Genomic DNA, 20,660 nt, shown 5'->3' with positions numbered 1-20,660 from the left:
TTAGAGCTGATGAAGTCAAGGAATCATTGGGTGAGTGCATTAGTGCAGGAATATTTCACCCAGTCCATGTCTTTAAGAAATAAACTTTATAAAAGGAAGATCACAGATATGTTTTAATGTCATAGATAATGTTGTATCAGTTAATTATAACTTCTTCCATTAATCTTTCTTAATCCACTAAATCTTGAAGAATTCATACATGGATGCATGTGGTGGACTGTCAATCACAGAATGGTGTTGTAAATGAAGGTATAGTTAAAGCTGCATAGTCTTTAGCAGCTAACCTAGAGAGTGCCACCAAAATGTCCTTCTAATGATAGAACACATAGATGAAGAACGAGGCTATCTTTTGAGCATATAATTGTTAAATATTTATTTTGACTGTTTTTCTCCACCATGGGCTGGGATTCACAGATAATTAGTGCATCGCTCACTGCAAACTGTCATGGGTAACAACAATGTGTAGGGTATGCAGCATATGTTAATGGGTACATACTTACATGTAATTGAGGAACCTTATGCAAGCTACACAAATAAAAGAACCAAAAACCACAACGTGATTTAGAAAGGTATGAAATAGCATTGCATATCCATTTTGAGCACTAATATTTGTGGCATATATGACCAGACAAGACCCACATGCTTGGAACAGCAATGGGAATGGAATGGCAGCATATGCCGGTAGCTGCCACAGGAGGCAGTGTTGGCACTGTTACATATCATGGTCTTCTAGTCCAGGGAGAAAGATCTACACAGTCTTACATGATGTCATTTGTCAGAGCAACAGATTGTGGATCATTTCTGAGAAGCCAGGGATACTGTGAAGGACCTATTCAAACTATGTCACACACAAGTGCAATTAAAGAGGGTAATTAATGTGCCCATTACTGTAAAAACAAAAGTGTATTTTGCAATTCCAATCATAACTGCAGGGACCCTATAGTGTGCCAAAGTTGACACATTAGGGATATTGTATGTATCTGCCTTGTAAATATTAAACTAGTCCCTCCATGTTATGCATTTGTTTACTCAGGACAGCAGAGGAGGGAATAAACAGCCTGTGTGCCTTTTATGAAATTGTCCATTTTTCTGAGGTCCTAAGAACTATAGATTGTGCCCATGTTGCTATTAAGGCCCAACCTCGTCCTGATGGCCTTTGATCTAGTAATAGGAAGGTTTTCTACTCCCTGACCTGTCAAATGGTTTTATCATTCAGAGCATTATTTTAAATAATATGTCTGTTTGCCACTTAAGTAGTTCCCACAATTCATTCATTTGGCACAGTCCCTTCGTATGTCTACCCAGTTGGTAAATGCACACATATGCCAGATAAAAAGGTTAGTCTATACACACATATTATGCATGCAAGGAGCAGGCCACATATAAAATGTTGTTTATACAAATAAAAAAGCACTTCACTATAGAAAAAAAGTACCAAAATAGTTAAATATGATAGCAATGCAGTTCACTATAATAAATAGTTAAAATATGACAACAATCACAAGCTTTAACATTAAAACCACTTTTTTCAAGTAATTCAAAAGCAAAATATTTTTCAAACGTGGGTAACATGATGCTTTCATCTTAGTCATCCATTCATATTCTTTAATCTCTGTACTATTAACCTTATTTCCTTGTCTTAGAATGAGCAACTGTCAGAACAGGAAAGTTAAATGTATGTTCATTTCCATTGTGATGCACATACTTGGCAAGAATGTTAATTACATTTCCTTTCTTTATATCATATGTCTGCTGTACTATACATTCTTTGAGTTTTTTGTTAGTTTTACCTGTATGACAAGGTAAGCATTGTGCACACCAGCAAACTAGGCCAGCTGCTGATTGTTATCACTAGTATCATGATTCTGCACAGGAGTGCCATTACTAGTATTAGGATGACCTGACATGGTGACACTGTAATCTGCTTAAGCAAAGGGAAGCAGGGTTCAGGAAAGTGAGCCTGAGATGCATTGTTAGCATGTGTTGCCTTGGCACTAGCCTTGTGTTGTATTGTCTGCATTGTTATATATTGTGATTAATACTGCATGCTTTGTTTTGCAACTACAGAGACTGTGGTTGTGTGCCATGGAAGGTAGGGCCACCTCTCTAGGGAGTAGGGCATGTACATATGTGATTGGGTTTGTAGCATATGTGTGCATGATAATTTCTTCCCATTGTAACATCCTCTGCATGTCCACTTATGGAAGAAGAGCATGAGGAACTAGATCACCACAGTTTCCACCAGTCAAAGCCTCTGTCACTGCGTTACCAGTGAACACCATGTCTGCCTTTCAAGATGGGGTTGATTCTTCTTCTGGAGGGAACCTGGAGGAACAATGGTGTCCTCATTGTCTCAAATGAGAGGGGATGAAGTCTTATTTCACAAAAAAAACTACCAGAGGAGTCTCGAGTGGTCTCTTGGCAACAATTGTAGATGTTAATTGCTGCTGAGGTGTGCCAGTAGCTTGATTGATTAATGGGGCCAAGTGAATGGTGGGCCTCTGTCATTGGCATCTAGGAGAGTAACCAGCCTAAAATATCAGCCACCCAGGGGAGTAATACCTGTTCTTGTTGCCTCTGGGACAACCTGGCATGCAACCATGATGCAAGCCCACACTATCCTCTTCCCACTGAGTTCCTTCTTTAATGTGTTATTTCCCATTCCTTGTTTGTTGTCCAGTCTGCTCCATCACCAGATGTTCACCTTATGTATGCATGTGTCCATCCACTCTCTTTGGCCCCTTTTATGTGTGTACTGCCCCCACTGTCTGCGTCTAAATTTCTGTGTTTGTCTGTCTGCCCATGATCTCTGCCCTACACCTTCCATCTCACCTATAGCCATCTCCTAATACATTCTCTATTTACTTTTCTTTTGTGGTAGAAAAGGGGCCCTGACCCAAACCCCACCTAAAAAGTAGCCTTCCCTACACACCATTCATACCCTACATCTACACTTTTGTGTTCAGCTCTACTCACTGGTTTCCTCTGTTCTGTTTTCGTGTCTACCAAATGTCCTCTACATTTGCATGCTCAGCAGGGTTTCCATTCTGTCATGCATACCCACAGCTGTCTTTTTTTGGCCGCCATGTTTAGTTGTGCTGTCCTTCTTGTGGAAGACAGCAGACAGCTACAACTGTATGTCACGTCACTGCATTGCACAAAAGGGCAAGCATTAACTTCTCAACACTAGCCTTCCTTAGATCTGACATCTGTTGTGTCAGATGTGTGCACTATAGCACTGATCCTGTTATTTATTTACAGCAAAGATCCCATTGGATCATCAAGACCCCTTTTCAGTGGAGGCCCAGGGAGTAAAGTTCCAAAAAGATATTTAGTAAGAGAAAACTAACAAAGAGCTTATAGCAGAAATAATTAATATCAACAGTTATAGCAGTACAACATAAGAGTAAACATCAGCTGAAAGTAAAATATATCCATTCTGGATAGGGTGACAATGCAATAACATAAGGAGGTAGTCTGAAAACACATTTATATCAGCAGTTGCAGCAATATTCTCAAAGGCAATATTAATGAAAAAAGTATATCAACTGCAAATAAGTGCTCATATAAAGAAAGGTTATATAAAGCGATATCAGGACTCATATTTATTGGAATGGAATGAAAATGTGTGTCAAAGAAGTGTAAGAAAAAAGAAACACTCCATATTGTAGCATAGAGCCTTTCATCCCATTACCGCTAGGCATCATTTTTCATATATTGTCCTTTGTCAGATATGCAGCCATTACCTTCTGGCCCCTTACACAGAATACTTTTCAAATATTAATAACTCACAAGCATGTAGGACTTGTTATGCATCGCAGCCATAACCTTCTGGCCCCTTACACAGAATACTTTTCAAATATTAATAACTCACAAGCATGTAGGACTTGTTATGCATCACAGCCATAACCTTAGCTGTAGCACTGATAATATTAAGAATACTCAAAGGGTTCTGAGGCACACTGTGTGATAAGAGGATTAATTACCATCGTCTCTGGGAATGTGGTATTCTATTTCTGTTACCCGGTAGTAAATTAAAGTCATTCATAGAAGATGAATGCCTTTAAGTGGTGTAGTGGTACATTCCTCTCCCTCTAGTGTTTAGGGCGATGGGTTCAACACTTGGGACCGCTGTTAGTGTGGGAGGTTGACATAATGGTTAAGGTATTTACCTTATAGACACAAGGTTTAGGGTTTGATTCTCACAAGGGGTAATTCACTAGGCTTAAAATGGCCCACAAGGGCAGTTAACCTAGTACTAACCTATGAACCTATGTGCAAACTCCAAATGTGTTAATTAAAAGGTAAATAAAATAATTATTTGTCATTTTACAAACAATCCAGCTGTTCATTTTTAATTTTAGCTATCTATATATATTTACATTGGTAATAGAGTTAAATAACTTTTTTCAATTATTTACTGATTTATCTTGCAACAGCAAGGAAGATTGAACTGTGACCCAACCCTGGAGCTAGAAGAAATGATACTAGAATCTAAACCACTTCATAAGAAGAAGAAACGCTTAGCCAAAAAACTAAAAGAAAATCAGAAAAACAAATCTCCACAGGTAAGAGAGTATGATGTGTAGTAGATATAACTATATATGTTTTAAAATAACATTCAGAAAATACTGTCAGTACATGTTCAACTTTCTATGATGATAAATCATACAGAAAACTTAAATGACGTATTAGTGAACATCTGTCTAATATTAGAAAGAAAGTGCTAATGAATGTCCTGTTATAACATTTCTATGGAAAGGGAGATATCGTGAGTTTAGGTTTACGGTCTTGCAAGTTGACCATGAGAATGGAGATCTGGTAGCTAAAACTAAGTATTTGAGTGCAAATGGATTAATATGTTAAGAGCAGACCAACCCCCTGGCTTGAATGGATGTATTAGTGTTAGTCCAGTTCTTAAACTGAGATAAGCAAGGAGCTAGTTATTATAATAGTTGATGTATTATTCATATGACCTTTTAGTTCTTGTTTAAAAAAGTTTCTAGTTCAATTGTTTAGTTTTATCTGTGAAGAAAGACTTGATGTGAAAGCTTGTATCTTATTTTATTATTTTAATAAATTATTTTCTTTATTCTCCAGCAGCTGATTTTTGCTTTGTTAAAATCATGAAGTAACGTGTTCAAACATGCAGAATATCAGTGTTTCCACACAGAGCTACCTGCTGACCTTTTTAACCATTATCAAGATTTTCATTTAATTTGGGTAATATAACAACCTACTGGCTCATTAAAGTCTTGCATAAAAGTAAGACAATCATAATATTTTAAATAACATCAGAAGGGTATTTCTTTTAAGGTATAGAGTGTTAATAAATGAAGTTGAATCAAATTAGACATGCTGGAGACACCATAACAGGATACATGGGGCACTGACAAGGTATTCACAAATAATGCCATCATACCTCTCAACCTGCAGACATTGAAAATAGGAACAAATACCCCTGAAAACTATGACCATCCAGCTGAAAATCTGGAGTCTAATTAATATGAAATTTGAATACCAAATTGAACATGATTCCTTCTGCTTTCAGTTGGTATGTGGGATGCTACTCAGAAACAATGTTTCTAGACAGGGGTTCAGGGAAGTAAATACTGTGGGCAGACATAGCCAGGGAATTGTTATGGCTAGGCTTGTATAGGCCCTAGGGCTGATAGCATAGTAACTACCTATGAACCTATAAAAACAGACAAAATGATGGAAAATATAAGCACATTTTCAAGGAGACGGTGTGTAAAATCTGTAGACTTTAATGAGCTGCTTCGCAAAATTCTACCACATAAGGTCATGCATTTGTGCTTCAGAAAAAGGAAGTTGTAACGTGTGCCATTTCTTTAAATTAATGTCGACATTAGTATGTTGGTCGTGTAGAATAGTATAGTTTTCTGTGTAATAGATGGCTTCAAAAATCCCATGTGATGAGGGAGTTACAGAAAATTGTGTAAACATGTAAATCAAGCCTGAAAATAGGGACATACCTCCAAAAATAGGAACATGGTAAATCAGGCCTGAAAATATAAACATTCCTCCAAAATAGAAGCAGTTAGGAGGTCTGAATGTCATTTGGCAGTGACAAATAATCATGAAAATTAAAAAATTTCATATATGAATTTCTGAAAGCATTATTTTTCAGGCAGAAGACATTTGAACAGATAGTAGCTCTGCAGTAATTACTGCGGCACTTTCAAAAATGTCTGATGTACTAAATTTCATATTTTACTCTAAATTAATAACAACATAAGATCATTAGTATTTTTACTTAATTATAGGTACAAGCCCACTGGAGGAGTGGAGTCATAAATATCAAAATAGTTATTTTTTTAAACAAGAATCATCTTTATTAAATTATCACTTATGACATAGACAATCATACAGCATACATTTATGTAAATGAAAACAAACCATATTGACATATTTTTAGTTGCAAACATTCTTATTTCTTCTTCTTTCGTCTGCTCCCTTTAGGGGTCACCACAGCAGATCAACTGTTTCCATTTCTTCCTGTCCTCTGCATCTTGCTCTGTCACACCAACCACCTGCATGTCCTCTCTCACCACATCCATAAACCTTATCTTAGGCCTTCCTCTTTTCCTGTTACCTGGCAGCTTCATCCTTAGCATCTTTTTCCCAATATACACTGCATCCCTCCTCAGCACATGTCCCAAACAATGTAATCTTGCCTCTCTGGTTTTGTCTCCAAGCCTTCCAACCTGGGCTGACCCTCTAATATACTTATTCCTAATCCTGTCCATCCTCGTCACACCCAGTGCAAATCCTAACATCTTCAACTCTGCCACGTCAAGCTCTGACTCTTGCCTTTTTGTCTATGCCACTGTCTCCCACCCATTTAACATAGCTGGTCTCACTACCCTCTTGTAGACCTTCCCTTTCACTCTTACTGGTACTTGTCTGTCACAAATCACTCCTGACACTCTTCCTCACCCACTCCATCCTGCCTGTACTCTCGTCTTCACCTCTCTTCCACACTCACCATTACTCTGAACTGTTGATCCCAAGTATTTAAACTCATCCACCTTCACCACCTCTACTCCCTGCATCTTCACCATTCCTCTATCCTCCCTCTCATTCACACACATATATTCTGTCTTAGTCCTGCTGACCTTCATTCCTCTCCTCTCTAGAGCATATCTCCACCTCTCCTGGGTCTCCTCCACCTGTTCCCTATGCTCACTACAGATCACAATGTCGTCTGCAAACATCATAGTCCACAGAGACTCCTGTCTGATCTCATCTGTCAACCTGTCCATCACCACTGCAAATAAGAAAGGGCTCAGAGCTGATCCTTGATGTAATCCCACCTCCACCTTAAACGCATCCGTCACTTCCACCACAGACCTCACCGCTGTCACACTACCCTTGTACATATCCTGTACCACTCTTACTAAATTCTCTGACACTCCCGACTTCCTCATACAATACCACAACTCCTCTCTAGGTACCCTGTCATATGCTGTCTCTAAATCCACAAAGACACAATGCAACTCCTTCTGACCTTCTTTGTACTTCTCCTTCAACACTCTCAGAGCAAACATCGCATCTGTAGTGCTCTTTCCTGGCATGAAACCATACTGCTGATCACTAATCATCACCTCCCTTCTTAACCTAGCTTCCACTACTCTTTCCCATAACTTCATGCTGTGAATGATCAATTTAATCCCTCTGTAGTTACTACAGCTCTGCACATCAGCCTTATTCTTAAAAATCGGTACCAAAACACTTTTTCTCCATTCCTCAGGCATCCTCTCACTTTCCAAGATTTCATTAAACAATCTAGTTAAAAACTCCACTGTCATTTCACCTAAACACCTCCATGCTTCCACAGGTATGTCATCTGGACCAACAGCCTTTCCATTCTTCATCCTCTTTATAGCTATGCTTACTTCCCCCTTGCTAATCCACTATACTTTATGATTCACTATCCGCACATCATCCAACCTTCTCTCTCTCTCATTCTCTTCATTCATCAGCCCTTCAAAGTACTCTTTCCATCTGCTCAACACACTCTCCTCGCCTGTGAGCATGTTTCCCTCATTATCCTATCACCCTTACCTGCTGCACATCTTTACTAGCTCAGTCCCTCTGTCTAGCCAATCAGTACAGATCCTTTTCTCCCTCCTTAGTGTATAACCTTTTATACAACTCTTCATATGCCTTATCCTTAGCCTTCACCACCTCTCTCTTTGCCATGCACCTCATCTCCTTATACTCTTGTCTACTTTCTTCATCTCTCTGACAATCCCACTTCTTCTTTGCCAACCTCTTTCTCTGTATACTCTCCTGCATTTCTTCATTCCACCACCAGGTCTCCTTGTCCTCCTTCCTTTTTCCAGATGTCACACCAAGCACCTTTCTAGCCATCCCTCTTACTATCTCTGCTGTAGTTACCCAGCTATTCGGTAACTCTTCACTGCCACCCAGTGCCTGTCTTAACTCTTCCCTGAACATCACCTCACAATTACTCTTTTTCAATTTCTACCATTTGATCCTTGGTGCTGCCCTCACACTTATCCTCCTCTTTTTGATCACCAATGTCATCGTACAAACCACCATCCTATGCTGCCTAACTACACTTTCCCCTGCCACCACTTTACAGTCTCCAATCTCCTTCAGACTGGCCCTTCTACATAAGATATAATCCACCTGTGTGCATCTTCCTCCACTCTTGTATGTCACCCTATGCTCCTCCCTCTTGTAAAAATACGTATTCATCACAGCTATGTCCATCCTTTTCACAAAATCCACTACCATCTGACCTTCTGCATTCCTTTGCTTAACACCATACCTATCCATCACTTCCTCATCCCCTCTGTTCCCTTCACCAACATGCTCATTGAAATCTGCTCCAATCACCAGTCTCTCACCCTTGGGTACAGTCATTACCACTTCATCCAACTCGCTCCAAATTTTTTCTTTCTCATCCATCGCACACCCAACTTGTGGAGCATATGCACTAACAGCATTCATCATTACACCATCAATTTCCAGCTTTATAAACGTCACTCTATCCAACACTCTTTTCACCTCCAAAACACTCTTAGCATGCTGTTCCTTCAGGATAATGCCTACTCCATTTCTCCTCCCATCCACACCATGATAAAACAATTTGAAACCACCTCCGATACACCTAGCCTTGCTCCCCTTCCATCTGGTCTCTTGCACACACAATATACCAACCTTCCTTTGGTCCATCATATCAGCTAGCTCTCTCCCTATACCAGTCATACTGCCAACATTCAAAGTTCCGACCCTCACTATCACAGTCCTAGCCTTTACCTGCCTTCGGGCATGCCTTCCCCCTCTTCTCCTCCTTTGGCCAGCAGTAGCCCAATTTCTGCCAGCACCCTGTTGACCAACAGTACTGGTGGCGGTCTTTGTTAACCTGGGCCTCGACCAATCCAGTATGTATATCTGTACTGTTGTCTGCATGTATGATTTGGCAAAATTTTACGCCGGATGCCCTTCCTGACACAACCTTTCCCATTTATCCGGGCTTGGGACCGGCACAAAGAAATGCACTGGCTTGTGCATCCCCAGTGGCTGGGTTAGTTTAGTTGCAAACATTATACATCATATATAATCTATCCAGTCATTGTCAGTCAAATATTACATAACATATTCAAATTCTGACTTCTAGTAAACATTCCTCCATCAAAACATTATTCTGCAAGTATTGTTCCCATAATTCCCATTTTTCTATATAATTTGCTCCTACCCTATTCTAAGGATCCCAATTCCAGTTGTTTTATCTCTGCTACTATATTCATTGCTTCTAGTACTGTTAGTTTAGACTTCCATTCCCATTTTTTTGTAATTGCTTTTTTCAGCAGCCACCATAATTAGACTCAGCAAGGCTTTACTATGTCTTGGCAATTCTGATTCTGTATCATAGCTCAAGAAAATCATTTTCTTAGTTATACCCAGTATTTCTGATAGAGTAGTCTACATGGAATTTTTGAAGTCTGCCAAGTCATTACACTCCCAAAAAATAAGTTCCCAATTGCCTCTTCCCCATCACACCTCCAACATTTTCTATTTACCTGAGGGAAAATTCTTTGGAGTCTTCTTTGGGTATTAAAATACCTTTGCAAACACTTCCAAGCAAAGTTCCTAAATCTTCTAGACTTTGTTGAATATTTGGGAGTCATACATATACCCCACATTGTTTCTTTGTGAATTACTCATGTAGCCTCTCTTCCCAGTCATTTCTAACCTCCTCTGATTGGTTCTTATAGTTGTCATGCAATATTTTATATGCTGTACTAATTATCCCTTTTTAACAACATCTTCTGTTCTAGATCGTACTAAAACTCAACCAGTGCTGGTCTTTTGCTTAGGATCCCTCTATTTCTTTCTCTCTGCCTGTACTCTGATATCAGTCAATGATATGGAAGGTAATCTCAAGGCTGCAGTCCAAATAAATTCTTTGCCTCTTCCCATTCTATTACTTTTCCCTCTCTAATCATTTGCTCCCAGTACTTTGGTTCCTTTGCCAGTTTTCTCCAGTAAATTCCATCCCCTCTTGCCTATTGTCTGTATCCCTAATTGCAGTAATCCCTATTGCCAGAATCTCAGTTTTCCATTCCCATGTTGGCTTACTTTTTAGAATACTTTCAGGTACTTTATGAATGTAATAGTTGTGGTTGTGGTTATTGTTATTCCCCTTAAGAGTCTGAATCCAAAACCCCAGTCTCTCCTCCTTTCCTGAGATTCTCCCTGTTTCATCATCATCCATTTCCACTTTGAATTATAGCTTTCTATTTGTGCTATGTATAGGAGCAATATCAAAGTAGTTATTTCAGTGTTTTCACAGTTTAACAGGTTTTTGCAGTGCAGCAAAATCACGTAGCTTGTTTTATATTTGGATTTCTCCATGTTGTACCTTCTGTAACTGTTCATGTTATACACACGTTAAAGTGCTGTATATGCAAAATCATTACAAAATGTAGAATAATTTTCATGAATTTTAACATAGACAGCAAATTGCCAGATTTTACCTCATATAACTTAATTTCTGTTTTCAGTGTCATGAAATGTGGTGCCTATTCACAGACTCTTCACTCAAAGCCATCCATGCATGCACCCAGCCACTCATCCATCCATCCATCCACCCACCCATCCATCCACAATCCCTTTTTCCCATTTTTGCACATGGGTCAGTGTCACTTCAACAGTGACCATCATCTAGAGCCAAGGTTCACCATAGCAGCATGTATAGCAGTGAGAACAAGTCCAACGATTATAGAAGTATTTTCATGGATAAATAATTGGTTTACCACAAGCCTTCTGCCATTCAGTGCCTGAAATTAGTTATATATTGTAGTTAAAAGAGAAGGTGAAGTTTGTGTTGTGTAGGAACTTTGTCTTTTTATCAGGTTCTTTTTTGAATCCTGTAAGGATTCATTGGCAATTTACAGGCATGTTTTCCTACAGGAAGGAGTGTAACACTTGTGCATTAGATCAGAGAAGCCTTATCTACCTGTCACGTCATGCATCGTTTTTGGCTCATGTGGGAGATGATTGGTGAGGTGTACTATCAGTAATGCCATTCATTTTAACCTGACAGCTGTACAATCAACTTCTATTGGTTACACTATATGTGCTTCCAACTGGTAAAGCACTTACTCAGACATGGAGCTCCTTAAAGATCCTTACAAAAGTAGATCGGTCCTATTCAGTTAAGGAATGTTTACATATTAAAAACACTGCAACGGGATGCTTTGAATTACTCCAAGATATGGGGATTAAGCAGGAGAATTGAATTCCTTCACATTTGACTACAAATGCATACTTTTGAGTGGAATGGTACTCCTATGTGTGTGACTTGAAGGGAACAGATATGCTTTTCCTTTCTCAGCCTCTTAGTGTGTGTTGCATGGCTTTTTGAACAGATTGCTTTGTTCTTCATTATGGGATGGTAGATTCTTTTGTTCATTACTGCTTGTCAAGCATATTATATAACTGAGGGAATGATATAGCCAATACATAACATCTTGCATTATTATTAAGTATAAGTAAGCCCTGCTATTCATGACTGTCTATCCACTTCTTAATAACAAGTCACTGATGAACTGTAAAACAAAGAACAAAGAAACAAACTGATAATATACTTTGGGTCCCATATAGGAGTGAGGATGGAGAAAAATGAGACTGGAGCAGCCATAACAGTCTGACAGACACTGAACCCCTCTGTGGGGGTAAGGTGGTACATGAGCTCACAGATATAGATCTGGGTTTGCCAGTCCAGTTTGTCTCTGTTTTTATCTATGGTAACAAACTGTGGACACTGACAGAAAGAATAAAATTTGTAGGTTAAAGCAGTGGAAATGATCCTCTATGTGATAAGTATACTTAATCACCATGACAGAGAAAACAAGTTCAGTGATCTAGAAAACTTCTGAGTAAACCTACTGCTACTTCCAGTCAAGATGACCTAAATGAGATGTCTGGGTGTCTAATAAGGATGTCCCCAAACATCATGTAGTTCCTGTCAGGGTTATTCCATGCACAGCCTACTCAGAGGTGAGCCCATCAATAAGGTCGAGCACATGGACAAGATTACGTCTTTCAGCTGGCTTTCCATGCTCAAGTATCCCCAAGATGAGGAACACTCTGTTCCTTTTACCTAGTGTGCTGCCATCATAACAAGAAAAGCTGAAAAATGATGGAAATCCCAGACATACTCTTTAATCTCATTTTATCAAAAAGTAATGATTTTATGGTCTTTCCTGCACACTATACCAGTTGACTAAAAGGTTTGCTGCATGTTAACAGGTAAAGACAAAATCACCAAAGTTCTAACCTTTCCTAAAAATATCTGTTTTGCAGTAGAGAATTCTACCCAGTAACTTTTTATATTGATGTTGAAAATAACATGGAGTGCAACTTCTAAAAGCTTCCTGTTGTAGTTTTCTAAGGTAAACGTACTCCATTTCAAATAAGCTCCGGACTTAATTTGAGATGCTTTAGATTTAACAAGTGACTGGCTTATTATTGGTGATCTGTGTTGAAGCACACTGCTTTTTTTTCCCCCGATAGACAGGGTTGAGAGCGAATGATGTTAAGGAATACACAATTTTGTTATGCATACAAGAAGCGTAACAGGGCATCCAAATGCTATATTCCTTTGGCTTCTTTCTGAGTAGTAGGCTTCATAATGGATGCCTATGTAGTGTATTACTGAGATATCTAGCATTCGATCATAGGAGGTTACTAGACTATTGGCCCTGAGGCCTTTATAAGCCTAGCCAAGAGTTCAGCACCCAAAGCCCCTGTCCATCAGGGACACAGGTGGAATCCCAGGGGTGTATTTTCTGTTTCCCATCAAGTTTGCGCTTGTAAAAGGGATAATGAGGTACTCTGCTTGATGTGGAGAGGGAGTCTATTCCACAGATGGTGGATAATTAATAAGTTAAAATATTTTGTTTTTAGTATATTATCATTATATATTTTTTAAAACGTTTCGCTTGTAGTGAGGTAAATTATGTGCTGCATAATACAAAATCGGCTTTTGTGGTGAAGGTCATAAAGTGTGTTGCATGCAATATTTGCTATTAGAAAATCTTTCAGACAGTAGTGATTGGTAATGTACATGTCTCAATATGCAGCTGTTCAGTAAATTGCTGAGATAGCTAGCAGTTTGGCTTTCAGACATGATCAGATGTGATACAAAGCACTTTAACAGAAATTACTTCTTCAGCGCTGACATGAAATTTAGGTTCATCAGTCTGAAGATATAGTCATTGTGGCATAAAAAACATTTTTTTGTAATTTTGGCAGACACCATATGGAGAATAAAAGTCAGAAAATGTTCCTTTGTAATGCTGTCACCACTAGACTGTGAATGTAACAGGATAAAAATGTAATCAGACTGCATTGTTCTCCTAAGTAAAACCGAATGATTCCTTAACACTGCTCTTAGAACAGTGCAGCTGTACATCTGTAAATTCAGACTGAAATTATTTACTCACTTATATGCTGCATATTGTCAGTGAGTGCTGTGTTTTAATGCACATTCTAAACATCAGTGAGTCTTTTTTGATTACATTTTATAAGATGCTCCTTAGGTAATAGTTGGAAGATTTCAATATTGCAAGATATATAGTTGAGGTCTGAAGTTGTAATTAAATGTAATTTATTATGGGGGGTTAAAGGTGTAAATGAAAATTGTCTGGGTTAAAGGTGTAAATGAAAATTGTCTTACTCAGAAATTGGCAGTGCTTCCTTGCATTCTTAAAAGGTAATATCATGCAGTGTTTCACTGTTAAATTACTCATATCCAGACTGAAATATTATTGTGGAATGTACTTAAGATATTAATACTAATTTTAATTTCTTGCTCTTTCAAAAAAGTATATCTTCCAGTAAATGTGCCAAATCATTAAAGGTGTTGCTAACACTGTTTATCTGTTTGTATCCATCAGACTTTTTTCTATCATATCTTACTTTCAGAAAGCCTACTATTTAGTTTTATTAAAAAAAAAGAACATTTTAAAGTGTAGTAGAGCAGTACAGTGGCACAGCAGTTAGCATTGTTGCCTCATAGCTCCTAGTTCAGTTCCTGGCAGGGACATTTCCGTGTAAAATCTGCAATTGCCTATATCCTCCCACATCCAAAATTCATGCTATTGGGTAAACTGCTGGAGAGCTTGTGTTGTGTGAGTGAGTACATATGTGCATCTGGTGGTAATCCAGTGTCCCGCTCAGGACTTGTTCTCTGCCTTGTGCCCATTGCTTGCTGTAAAATGTTACACTTATCTGTAATCCTGTGTAGAATAAGTGGGTACCAGAGAATGAATGGGTGGCTGAATGAATGAAAAAATGAATGAACGAACTGTTAATTTTGTATTTCCATGTACTTTCACAGATATTGCTTGTTGAGGCTGAGGAGGGAGTTTTTCCAATTTGGAATTTGTTCTTTTTTACCTTTGGACAACAGTTTCTTCCTTTTCTTCTAAAGCCTGTTGATAGAGGATCTCCACCAGACAGGTGTGTGTTTCCTTGAGGAGCAGGTTTTAGTTCTGTTTGCTATCATTGCATCCATGCAGTTGTAGAGGTGCTTGTATACTGCATTGGCGTACTTTCTGCATAGTTGTCTACATCCTCTGAGGGTGGTGTGAAGCTACTGATACCCATCTTTAGGAGGTTGTAGTCAGCTTCTGAGAATTTTTTTAGTCTGGGGGGGGGGGGTTGGGGAGGATAAAATCTTCAAATGAGACAGACCTATGATCTGATCTCACCGGGGAAGAGCATACTATGGGAGTGGTGCAGTGGTCACCCATGTTGGTGAGAACCAAGTCCAGAATGTTATCTCCCCTTGTGGGGGATGAAACGAGCTGGTCTACTGCATTAGAACTGATGAAGTCAAGGAATCTTTGGTTACTGCATTAGTGCAGGAATAGTTCACCCATTCTATGGAAGGGTAGTTGAAGTCACCAAGGATCAAGGTGTTAGGTGGTACCTTGATAGAGTCAAGTAGGTTAAGGTAGGAGGAGTGGGTGTCCTGAGTCATGGAGGGGGGTCTATAGCTGGCTATAACTTGGATTGGTGTCTTGCCAACTGTCAGTTGCACCTGGAGTAATTCCAGTGCGTCATGCTAAGAAACCAGTCTGGAGGTGTGCCTGTCCTTAATGAAGATAGAGACTCCACCATCCCTAGTCTTTCCAATATCATTTTATGGTCAGAATGTGTGGAATGAGGTATATCCTGGTAAGGCAAGGGTGCTTTCTGCAGCCCTGAACCAAGTTTCTGTGACCACACAGACATTGTCATCTTCCAGGGCGAGGAAGGCCTCCAGTGAGTGCATTTTCAGGTTAAGGCTCCTAGCATTAAGCAGAATGACCTTCAGTTTGTTTTTTGACAGATCTTTTATGGTGGAAGATTTGTCTTTGGGACATTGCCTAAAAAAGGTATAATGGGGAGGCAAGAGCTTTAGCCAGGATACAGAATCCTAGGAGTGACAGGTGGAGGTCAAATCTGGCAAAGCATTGAGGTTGTCAACCATGTCATCCCAGGCAGACAGATACTGGATCTCCTTGGAAAGACACCAGAAACTAAGCCAATAGTTGAAGTCAAATATTTTTTGATGGGATTGTGGTATCATTCTTGGTGAAGGTAAGATGCTGCTTAGGGCTAGGGTCATACCTGCCTGGGACACACACTCTGAGAGCTCAATCATGTCTCTCTTCATATAGTCAAGGGAGGTACATCTGAAATCATTCACACCAACATCTACAATGATAGAGTCATACTTGTACCTGTCATGGAGATACTAAAGTGTGTGCATGATGCGGTGGATTCTGGCACCTGACAGACAGCTGACTGTGACCTTGTCCTTGTTGAGCCTGGTGAGGGGGACATTGGTATATCTCACAACTGAGTCACAAATTACTAGTATGTTTGGTTTATTTTTAGTAGACATATCCAAAGTCATGGAAAGAATTATCATGGAAATGATCAATAATGATATAGGAAACATGCAAACACTGGACCCAACTCAATTTGGTTTCACCAAGGGCAGGTCATGCCTACTCGACCTGGTGGATTTCTTTGAGAAGGTAACCAAAGAGATAAATGAGGGCAAAATGTTTCACACTACCTGTCTTGACCTGGCCAAGGCATTTAACACAATACCCCACATGGAGGGCAGGTAAAAACCCTTATGTCACCCAGTGGATAGCCATCTGCCTCACAGACAGGACCCAGGCCATTAGAACTGGTGAGTCCACATCTACAAAGAGGACCGTCACAAGCAGAATCCCTCAGGGGCCGGTCCTGGGATCACTCCTTTTTGGCAATAACTTCTCTGAAGTCAAGGCCAAGGTCAATGGCCTCTGCCTGACTAAATTTGCAGATGACTGCAAATTAGGAGCTGTCATTGAATCTCCCGCTAACACAAATATTTTCCAGGAAGAGCTGACACAGACAACTTGGGTCAGAGCCACAGACTAAAACTAAATGCCAAGAAATGCATCCATTGGGAAGTCATCCACCCCTGGTAACTTTCATATTGACAACACCCCCTAAGAGATACCCAGTAGTCAAGGACTTGGGGACACACATAGACAGTAATCTAGCCTTTGACCATCACATTTGTACAGTAGTGAGTATATGTTGTGCAACTTATAAACAAAGATATGTCATCTAGGTCCAAGGAAGTCATTGTTCCGCTGTATTTAGCATTCATTAGACCTAGCATTGAGTACAATGCCCCCTTTGGTATGAACCTATCCAGATATATCCAACAACTGGAACATTCACAGAGGTTCCTCACTAAAATAATATAGGGTGTAAGTAACATGCCCTCTGCAGGCCACCTCAAGGCCTTATACTTGTATTCTGTCTCCTACAGGCTGTTGAGGGGGGATTTATGCCTAGCATACAAGTCATTGTCAGAACTCATCCTGATGGAGTTCCTACATATCCACAAAACAAACAGCACCAGAATTACTTATTTTAAAGACTTAAACCTTGCCTGTGATATAAATAGGACCTGCTGGAGAGACCGGTATGTATCCCAGAGACTACCCGTTCTCTGGAATGGGTTCCCCATCCATGTGAAACAGAGTTCCTCCCTAACCCAATTCAAGTGTAGCTTGGACAACTGGATTGGGAACAGGAAATTCATCCCTGGTTTAGTGTCTCTGTCTCTAAAGGACACCGTGACCTGTAAATGTTTCATCTCCCAAGCCCCTGCTTACACTTATTAAGGGTACCAGAACTTGTCAAAGATTTGGGATGCATGGATACACTTAAAAAGGCCCTTGTGGTCATAACACATATGAAGCTATGAAATGTTTTATTAGTAGTTCTGGACCTCTTGTGTCTCAAGATGTTCTTCAGAAAGTTCCAGTCTCTTGTGTACTTTTCCTAATGGAAGTTGTTGATCTCAAATAGCCCATCTTTCTGTCTACAAAACACGTCCCTCTTCCTTTATCAAGCATAATTTTTGCTGTATGCTCCTCCTCCTATTTTCAGGTCAATAAGACTATTTGTCCTAGAAGACAAAAGGATCACAGATGCTTTCACTGATCCCAGTAGTACACTTGTAACTCTTTATCTTCTTGTAGGCCTAACTTCTACTTCAGATATTGAGCATATCCCTCTTGTTTTTTAATGGCATAGTAATAATACTTTGGAGAAATCACAAAACTAATACGGTATTTATCAACAAGGGATAGTATTTAGTTTTCAAAAGAATCCTAGTTGTAGAAACGCATCAAACTTTCCTGAGGTATAGAAATTGTAGTCTTTTCTCATCAAATTTTCCAGATCAATCAATGAATTCACTTTGGTCTCAAGGGCTGAAACCAATGATGTGGCATTCATTAATTACTTCAGAAAGCTCAATGGAAAAACTAATGAGTGCTACAAGTTACTAATAAACAATGGCATGACAACCCAGCCAAAAGGCCATTCACAATGTGCTTGCAGAAGAAAAATGTACAACCATCGTAATATGGTAAGAAATATTTCATTGAACTATTTATACAAAAGAAAATGTTCATTTTATAACTCTCCCAAGTAAATTAAAAACTTAAAACATTAAAATGAAAAGCCTTTATTTCAATTCTGCTTGAACATTTTCCATTGTGCTTAAAGTGTACAGTTAAACCTGTGTGGTGATACTGTTTTCTGAATTTTTCTGCATTTCTCCATGTTTATTCAAAAAGTTATCTGTCTGCATTTTTTAATTTATTCTGGGATCTTAGTGTTTTAGTTTCATTTGCAGTAGTGGGAAGATTGTGAATTACTGCAAGATCTGAGAATCGTTTATATGTTACACTACACTTCTATATCTATGAGTATAATTAATTGTAAAAGTTAGCTGTTTCTGTTTTTAACTCATTCTAGGACCTTAGTCGTTTCATTTGCAGTTGTGGATAATAATGATCTACTGCAGGTTATGAGCCACATTTATTCGCTTATCAATGCATTTTTCCATAAGCAGTGTTACTGGGAAATCTCTGCCTGGTCTAGTGCCTTAGGTAGCAGTTTGCATTGTGGCAGTGATCAGTGCTGCAATTTTTGCTGCATAATTTGTGCTTCGCTACTCCTACAGCTGTTTAGATTCCAGTTTTGCTGCTAGTTTTATGTTCTGCCTATCATTTGCCTGTTTAAAGTTGCATTCCAGTGCCTGTTACAGTGCTGCTGTTTTCCCGTTGTTCTTGTGTTTGCTCCAGCTGCCACTGACACATTAAATACTTCTCTCTATTATTTGTACACTAACTACAACTTTCCTTGCCCCCATTGTAAAAGCTAAAATTTCTGAAATTCTAACCTACCTGAGGCATTGACCTGCAGTTCAGAGTCATAGGGCTAAGAAATGTGACTCGCTACTTGTTCAGAAGTCACTGAGCTCCACTACTGACTTTATTTGATTGGATCCCCCTCTAACTAGTCTGCTATAACCAGCACAGAGCTGTGTCCACCCAGAGATCTTTATTAAAGACTTTGGAAAATCCCTGAACTACGAGAAGTGAAGAAAACAGCGGTACTAAGCTGTCGTCAGCACCCCATCACTGTTGGACGCGGTTATAGTGGGTTGTCTGTGCCACAGCTTTTTCCCTATAACAGACCTGCAAAATCTGTACAACTTTAGAAATCCAGGTCTAAGGCTCTAATAACCCACACCAAGTGCAAATAAACTCTCACTGAGCTGCAGTCTACCGCTGACCAAATAACTAGGTATTTTCCTATGCCTTAGTAGTATGTCCATCCAAACAGTATCCTAAACAAACCAAACTCCAAGTAGTTTTAGTAACCCCTACACACCCCCAAAGTCATTCCTGTAAAAACCACGAACCAGCCATTCCCCACAACTTCTGTAGCCTAGTATTAATCTATGAACCTATAAACCTATGAACATAATCCATCATATGCTGAGGGTCTAAAGATGTACTTGCCTAAATCTCAAAGACCTCCAAAATGTAAAACAGGCACCAAAGCACACACAGCAAGTTTAGCCAACTACCTCATATAACCAAGGGAGTTAAGCCCTACCACCTTATACAGAACAATTGACTTAAGCCTACTACCTCACACAGTACAAGGGACTTAAGCCTACCACCTCACACAATACAAGGGACTTAAGCCTACCATCTCGCACAGGGCAAGGGAGTTAAGTCTACCACCTAGAATAGTAGAGTTTGCATTTGTATGCATTTTCTGAAGGATATTAAGTCTGAAACTCAAATGTCTTTCATTATTTGGTAACTTCAATCCTCCATGATTTGCCAGAAAACTGCACATTTGAAGAGGAACAGACCAAAAGTATGAGGCAAAAATCTGGACATTCTGCAAAAATCTGGACAGTATAGAGGTCTACCTTGTTGAGACAAGGCTAGCCTGATAAGCTACCAACATAATGAAGCAAGCAAAAGAAAATATGAACGTGTGTATGTTAAGAGTCTAAACAAAAAGCTCTACTTCCTACAAACCCCCCCTCAACCTCAATGACATATGCATCTATGCAGTGACTGAGACATGATTTAAAACGGTGGACAGCACTCTTTTTGTGGGGCTATAAAGCCTTCCACACATTTAGGCCAACTGTGTAGGAGGAAAAAAAAGGTGGAGATGTCTCATTCTTAATCCAGAAGAGACTCACATCAAGGCTGGTAAAG

General features: G+C 39.4%; 1 protein-coding gene across 3 annotated transcripts in view; it reads left to right on the top strand.

Annotated features, from left to right (window-relative positions):
• The window catches only part of LOC122799824 (serine/threonine-protein kinase 32A-like), a 1,819,471-nt gene that overhangs the window by 1,565,198 nt on the left and 233,613 nt on the right, over positions 1-20,660 (top strand). For all 3 annotated transcript variants that reach the window (XM_044069142.1, XM_044069143.1, XM_044069141.1), the window contains exon 11: positions 4,440-4,568. In XM_044069142.1, coding sequence (XP_043925077.1) covers positions 4,440-4,568 — 129 coding nt within the window. The remainder of the gene's footprint in view (positions 1-4,439; positions 4,569-20,660) is intronic.

The sequence above is a fragment of the Protopterus annectens genome, chromosome 4.part0, assembly GCF_019279795.1.
Source record: "Protopterus annectens isolate FY-2018-M chromosome 4.part0, PAN1.0, whole genome shotgun sequence".
In the NCBI taxonomy this organism is placed as follows: domain Eukaryota; kingdom Metazoa; phylum Chordata; order Ceratodontiformes; family Protopteridae; genus Protopterus; species Protopterus annectens.
The sequence above is the reverse complement of the archived record's forward strand: the minus strand, read 5'-3'. Positions and strand labels throughout refer to the sequence as shown.